Genomic DNA, 7,429 nt, shown 5'->3' with positions numbered 1-7,429 from the left:
TGACATGAGACAAAGTATATGTGAACTGCTGTATGAAAAGTGAATTTACTCTGTAAATCTTCACCCAAATCCTAATTAAAAAAAAAGAAGACAAGCTACAAATGGTGCATTAACTCAAAACAAAGATGGAAAAGACAATCTGCCAAGGGAGATGTCACAAAGAGGCAAGATCCAGATGGACATTACTGAATAAAAACTTGTTTTACAGACTTAGGTGAGCATGTGGAAATGTTTTTAGATTTTATAATATAAAAACAGTACAACCTAATACAGCATCACAGTCTAACTGCAAATCATCATAAAGAACCCTCAGAGCGATACAAGAGGAATTTTCTAGAAGGAAATAAATTAAATCATACCCTTATGATCCTGGCAGCCTCCAAAAGGATTCGGCAACGCTCCATGCCAGATTTTTGACTCCATATTTTAAAGGCAGCCTTTGCATTTTGAACAGCCAAATTCACTTCCTTTTCTCCTGAACATGTGAAAGTAGCTATCACTCGACCTGTGAAGAAGGGGAAAGTTAGTGCTATGTCAAACTGTTGCCATACATTTAAGCACTGAATGTTCAGATTGCATCTTAGTGATTCCCTTCTTACTTTTAAGTATGGCTTTATTTGGTAATCACCCCCATACTAGCAGTTCTTATCTATATTTTGGGTTAATGTTCGTCACAGATGGAATTGTATCTTCCAGAAATATAGGTTAACTTGGCTGGGTCATGAGGCTCAAGTGGTTTGGCAGTTATGTAATATAATTTGGCAGTTATGTAATAATGTAAACATCCCTTATTATGCGATCTGATGTGATTAGCCAATCAGTTCTAAAGGGCTTACAATGGAATGCAACACTCTTATGCAGGTCATAGCCCTGATGCTGATATAAGAGGAGTTTCCCTGGGCTGTGGCCTGCATCACTTTTTATCTTGCAAGAGATAAAAGGAGAGAAAACCAAACAAAAAGAAATGGATCTTAGTACCACCAAGAAAGAAGAGCCAGGAGCACAGCATGTTCTTTGAACCTGGGGTCAGAGTACTTAGAACCTCCTAGACCCAGGGGAAGACTAACGCCAAGAAATATGGAGATCTCCAAGGGCTGCCAGGCCCACAGATATTGAAAGGAGACAAGGACCTTCTCCCAGAATTGAAAGAGAGAGAAAGGCTTCCTCTAGAGCTGGCCCCCTGAATTTAGACTTCTGGCCTTCTAAATTATAAGAGAATAAATTTGTTTCTTAAAGTCATCCACTTGCGGTATTTGTTATAACAGCACTATATACCTAAGACACTGACCCTTTTAAGAATCTAATAAAAACTGCAGCTCTCTTCAGAAAATGTACTATCCACATGATAGAATTACAGAAAACTCACATCCCCTGCCCTAAGTCAACCATGGACTTAGGATTAAGCAATTCTGCCATCCTCTATCATGGGGTTTATAAACAGTGTTGTAGTTAGGTGCCATCAAGTTGATTCTGACTCATAGCGACCCTACGTAAAACAGAAAGAAACACTGCCTGGTCCTGTGCCATCCTCACAATCCTAGCTATGCTTGAGCCCATCACTGCAGCCACTGTGCCAATCCATCGCTTTGAGCGTCTTCCCCTTTTCTCTGACCTTCCATCTTACCAAGCATTATATCCCTCTCCAGAGACTGGTTTTTTCTGACCATATGACCAAAGTAGGTGAGTCTGGCCATTCTCGCCTCCAAGGAGCATTCTGGCTGCACTTCTTCCAGGACAAACCAGTTTGTCCTTCTGGCAGTCCATGGTATTCACAGTATTCTTCCCCAACACCACAGTTCAAAGGCATCAATTCTTCATTGGTCTTCCTTATTCACTGTCCAGCTTTCACATGCATAGGAGGCAAATGCTTGGGTTAGGCACACCTTAGTCTTCAAAGTGAAATCTTTGCTCTTCAACACTTTATTTAATGTTTATTGTGCTTTGGGTGCAAATTTACATAGCAAACTTGTTTTACATTCAACAGTTCGTTCACATCTGATTTTATACCTTTTACCATCCACAATCATAAAAAAACTCTCCTCCCCTCTCCCCTGTGACCACCCTCTCCCTGTGCTCTTTTCATCCATGCATTCCTGTCTGCCTAACTTTCCCTCTATGTGAGTATCACCTACCCCTCTGGTGTCTCATGGCTGACTGATTCAAGGGGTGCATCTCCCTATAGTAGGTGGGTGCATCAACCTGGGGTAGGTGTTCTGTATGTAGGTCTTTCTACTATTGGACTGAGAGCCAATCCATATCACTGAGCTCATTTCTAGGCTTGAAGGGTAACTGGGGACCATAGTCTCAAGGGTTCCACCAGTCTCTCTCTAACCAGCAATTCTGGTCATTTTTGTGTTTTTGAATTTTGTCCCATGTCTTTCCTCCCACTCTATCCAGGATCTGGAGATCTGATCTTTCTGAGCAGCTAGTTTTGGTAGCCGGGCACCAGCTAGTTCTTCTGGTCTCGGGTCATGGAGGCTGAGGTCCTGTGGTTCTTATTTTTGGACTAATTATTTCCAGATGACTTTGATCTTCTTCACTCTTCTTTGCTCCAGACAAAAGGAGACCAATAGTTGCATCTTAAATGGCTGCTCGAAAGCTTTTAAGACCCCAGTTGCTACTCACCAAATTAAGTTGTAGAACAAAATTTTTATGAACTATGTGTGCCAACTGAGCATGATGTCCCCTGAGATTATGGTCCTGCGCTGCCAGGCCTGGTGATTCTTTCTCATAAGATGCTTGGTTGTCTCTGAGAAGTTACTCCAACCCTGTCTTCTGTTGCTTCTGCAATGTATGTGGCTAATTTTGTAGCACAAATGCACATTAAATCTTCAGCCAAATCTATCCTTCGTCTGCTCTTCAACACTTTAAGATGGTCTTTTGCAACAGATTTGCCCAATGTAATAAGACATCTGATTTCTTGACAGCTGCTTCCATGGGTATTGATTGTGGATCCCTGTAAAATGAAATCTTTGACAACTTCAAACATTTCTCTTTTTCTCCATTTATCATGATGATGCTTATTTGTCCAGTTGTGAGGATTTTATTTTATGTTAAGGTGCAATCCACACTGAAGACGATAGTCTTTGATCTTTATCAGTAAGTACTTTAAGTCTCCTTCACTTTCAGCAAGCAATGTTGTGTTCTTTGCATATCTCAGGTTGTTAATGAGTCTTCCTCCAATACTGATGCCATGTTCTTCTTCCTAAAGCCCAGTTTCTTGGATTATTTGCTCAGCATACAGATTGAACAAGGATGGTGAAAGGATACAACCCTGACGCACACCCTTCCTGATTTTAAACCAGGCAGTACTCCCTTGTTCTGTTTGAATAATAGCCTCTTAGTCTATGTACAAGTTCCTCATGAGCACAATTAAATGTTCTAGAATTCCCATTCTTCAAACATTAGCCATAATTTGTTATGATCCACACAGATATCCTTGCAGAGTCAATAAAACAGATAAACAGCTTTCTGGTATTCTCTACTTTTAGCTAAGATCCACCTGACATCAGCAATGATATCCTTCATTCCATATCCTCTTCTGAATCCAGCTTGCATTTCTGGAAGCTTCCAATCAATATACTGCTACAACCGTTTTTTAATTATCTTCAGCAAAATTTTACCTGAGTGTGATATTAATGATGTTGTTGTTGTTGTTATATGCCATCAAGTCGGACCTGACTCATAGCGACCCCTCCTTTGGTTTCCGAGACAGTATCACTACAGAAGTAGATTGCCCAAGCTTCCTTCCGAGGAGTGGCTGATGGGTTTGAACCACCAGCCCTCTGGTTAGCAGTCAAGTGCCTTAGGCACTATACTACCAGAGCTCCTGATATTAATGATAGTGTTCAATAATTTCCACATTCTATTGGATCATGTTTCTTCGGAATGGTCACAAATATCCATCTTTTCCAGTCAGTTGGCCAGGTAGCTGTCTTCCATATTTTTTGGCATAAATGAGAAAGTGCCTCCAGCACTGCATGCATTTGTTGAAACATCTCAATGGGTGTCAATTCCTGAAGCCTTGTTTTTCACCAGTTCCTTCAGTGCAACCTGGACTTCTTCCTTCAATATCATTGGTTATTAATCATATGCTACCTCTTGAAGTAGCTGAATGTTGACCTATTCTTTTTGGTACAGTGACTCTGCGTATTCATCTTCTTTTAATGCTTCCTGCATCATTCAATATTTGCCCCACAGAATCCTTCAATACTGCAATTTAAGGCTTGATTTTTTTTCTTCAGCTCTTTTAGCTTGAGAAATGCTGAGCATGTTCTTCCCTTTTGGTTTTCTAACTCCAGGTCTTTGCACATTTCATTGTAATACTTTGTCTTCTAGAGTTACCCTTTGAAATCTTCTGTTCAACTCTTTTATTTCACCATTTCTTCCTTTCACTTTAGCTATTAATTTCCTACAAATTATTTTGCAGCACTCCTTAACACTGTTAGAGAATCTCAGGGATCTTACAAAATCAAAGTGGAAAGTAATGTCTCCTGCATCATAAACTCTGATTTTATAACCCTTTTCTGTGCTCTCAAAGAAGGGGAAAGGAAAAGACCAAATTCACTGCCATTGAGTTGATTCCAACTCACAGCAACTCCCGCTGGGTTTCCAAGGCTGTAAATATTTATGGAATCAGACTGCCTCATCTTTCTTCCCCAGAGTGGCTGGTGCGTTTAATCCATGGACCTTTTGGTTAGCAGCCAAATGCCTTAACTGCTACACCACCACAGCTTCTTTGTCTATGTTCTATATAACTTAACGTATATATCACATATTATTGATGAATATAGTTAATGAACAGCAATATCAAGATGTCTCTAAAACAAATACATATTTTTCTCAAATATAGAAAAATCCAGTCTCTCTTCTTACTTCAACTTTACCCTATCTCTATTCTGAGGCAAAATATGAAATGATCAGTTTTTCTAGACCCAAATCCCAAGGCCTGTGACTTCTTCTCCCAAGAATTCTTTTATGTCAATTCAGCAGTTCCCTTTCCCCTCCTTCAACAACTCCTGGCACTATGCTTATTCCTAAGAAATTTCACAAAATCTGCAATTACTGCTACAAATCTGAATAGCTAGTTGGTAAAGGCAGTGACTGAAATCATATACAATGCAATTAATTAAGAGAATGGGCAATTTTTCTTTCTACTGCACCATTATTGGAAGGAAAGGAGACTGTTTTCTAACATGTAAAAGAGGAGAGTAATAATCTCTATGGTCCCTTCCTGTTCTGACAAGCTACTGCTCTGTGGTTTAGTGTGGTTAGCCAATAATCAATTGCCCTGTCCCTTGCAATTCAGTTTTATCATTCTGACTGCACGTCATTCTGGTTTACACAAAACTTTTTGTTCCCCACAAATATTCCATAAAACTAGGCAAAACAAATAACTTTTCCTCCTTAACTTTGTGATCTTCTGCGTTGTCAGAGTAAATTCAACGCCTGCCTAACAGTGTGCTCTACAGACAGGGTTCTTTTCCTTCCCGATTCTAATTCATGTACAGAAATATTTGAACACTAGAGAACAGCAACAAAGTCCTCATCCATGCTTATTAGAAATTATCTGTGTGCTCCCCAACATTCTCAACACAAAATGTTTATAGCCCTCCCCTCCCCTCCCCGCGTCCTTCTGAAAGCCTCTCCTATGCATGCAGTTGAAGACATTACAGCAGTGCTGGCTTTACAAATTAATAATTAACAACGGCACAACGTGATGCGCCAGGATCTTGTGGGCTCTCTGTGTTCAGGCCGTTTTGAAATTACCCATCATCCCACCACGCAGCTCACTCCTTTTGCTTTTAACTACTCCCTTCCGGTCCTTGTCCGTATGATGCTTACACAGAATTGTTAGATGCCTAAACATAACACTTTAGAAGCTCTAGTGGTGCAGTGGTTAAAGCATTCTGCTGATAATCAAAAGGTCGGCAGTTCTAACCCACCAGTGGCTCACTGCTTCCGTAAAGATGTACGAAACCCTAGGGAGCTATTCTACTCTGTCCCGTATGGTGGCTGTGAGTCGTAATCGATTCCATAACAGTGAGCTTTTGTTTGGTTCGGTGTTTTTTTGGATTTTGGAAATGGAAAACTATACGGTATATTATCACTTATCCGTGTTCAATAAGTGTTTGCTGAATGCGCTAAACGGAGGTTTAGGGCATTAAAATATGTGCACCGCTGGGCTAAGGGTATCGTAAGCCCGCGTCCCGAGACCCCGACCTCCGCCGCGCCTCCGGGAGAAGGCCCCGGGCCCGCGCCCCAGCCGGGCGCCCCCCCAGCTGCCCCAACCCGGTTACCCGTCGCCGGCTCGAACGCCTTCTCCGTGCCGGAGAAGTCTGCTGGCTCCACGCGGGACCCGCCGCGGTAATTGAGCGGCTGCGACACGACAAAAGTTCCAGTACTCATGGCAGCGACAAGAGGCCTAAAACTGCGGAATAGCGAAGTAGAGTGCTCACACCAGACAGCTCGCAGAAACATTGGGGGCGGCGCAGCACTAGCGGTTGGAGCTGAGGGGCCAATGCGGGGGGCGGGGCCTCACTGGAGCTGCGTGCGGGCGAAGGGCGGAGGCAGGGCGGGGTGAGTGGCGAGGTGGTGCCTCCCTGAAGTGACCCTGGTAGACAAAGGCGGTCCCTCGCTGACTCCGCGATTCTAGTGCACACACGCGAACTGGTACGCGGAGAATCTCCAAGGGACTGGGGAAGAGATGACACGTCCTTCTTCCTGATTAATTTTTGCCTAGTGCTTTACTTTTTGCCTAGCGTTTTCAGAGATATCATAGCATCACACTCTTGATTCCATCGCCCAAAGAAAGCAGAAGATTGGAGTTCTTCGCTTGCCGAGAATATGACTTTGGAGATAACTTACTTCACTCTTGAGCTATCATTTCTTTATCTGTATAATACTACTTTTAAAGGGTGATTGTAAAGACCAAGGGAGGGATATATTCTCAAGTAGGCTCAAGTAGGCATGAGGCATGGTGATGTAAAACTGCTTTTTAAATTCTAAAGGAGTAATGCAAATGCTATTATGACAAGAGTCACAAACAACTCCGATGTAGGAGATGAAAAGCGCACTGTTCCCATGAAAAGGTGTGAGGAATGAAGGCCTTCTGTATTACAAACCTGCCACTCAGAGGTATTCACAAGTGGCTAAAGCACTTGACTGCTAACCAGAAGGCTGGTGGTTCAAACCCACCAGCCACTCCTCGGAAGAAAGGTTGGGCAATCCTACTTCCGTAGTGATACTGCCTTGGAAACCCAAGGAGGGGTCACTATGAGTCGGGTTTGACTCGACGGCACATAACAACAACAACAGTCAGCCAAGGGATCTTACAAGACAACCTTGTTCATTCTTCTTACTGTACTCATGCATGCATGTGCACCAGGGACTCTTAAGAACAGAAAGTAAATGCCAGTTTGGATGTTAT

General features: G+C 42.4%; 1 protein-coding gene across 1 annotated transcript in view; it reads right to left on the bottom strand.

Annotated features, from left to right (window-relative positions):
• Positions 1 to 6,411, bottom strand: part of ALDH9A1 (aldehyde dehydrogenase 9 family member A1) — a 91,460-nt gene extending 85,049 nt beyond the window's left edge. The window contains exons 1-2 of the mRNA XM_007937794.2: positions 6,300 to 6,411; positions 360 to 505 (exon numbers count right to left, since the gene is read on the bottom strand). Coding sequence (XP_007935985.1) covers positions 360 to 505; positions 6,300 to 6,408 — 255 coding nt within the window. The 5' untranslated portion in view covers positions 6,409 to 6,411. The remainder of the gene's footprint in view (positions 1 to 359; positions 506 to 6,299) is intronic.
• Positions 6,412 to 7,429: the final 1,018 nt, after the last annotated feature.

Source organism: Orycteropus afer, unplaced genomic scaffold (genome assembly GCF_000298275.1).
Source record: "Orycteropus afer afer isolate SDZICR_OR568_19922 unplaced genomic scaffold, OryAfe1.0 scaffold00044, whole genome shotgun sequence".
Taxonomy (NCBI): Eukaryota; Metazoa; Chordata; class Mammalia; order Tubulidentata; family Orycteropodidae; genus Orycteropus; species Orycteropus afer.
The sequence above is the reverse complement of the archived record's forward strand: the minus strand, read 5'-3'. Positions and strand labels throughout refer to the sequence as shown.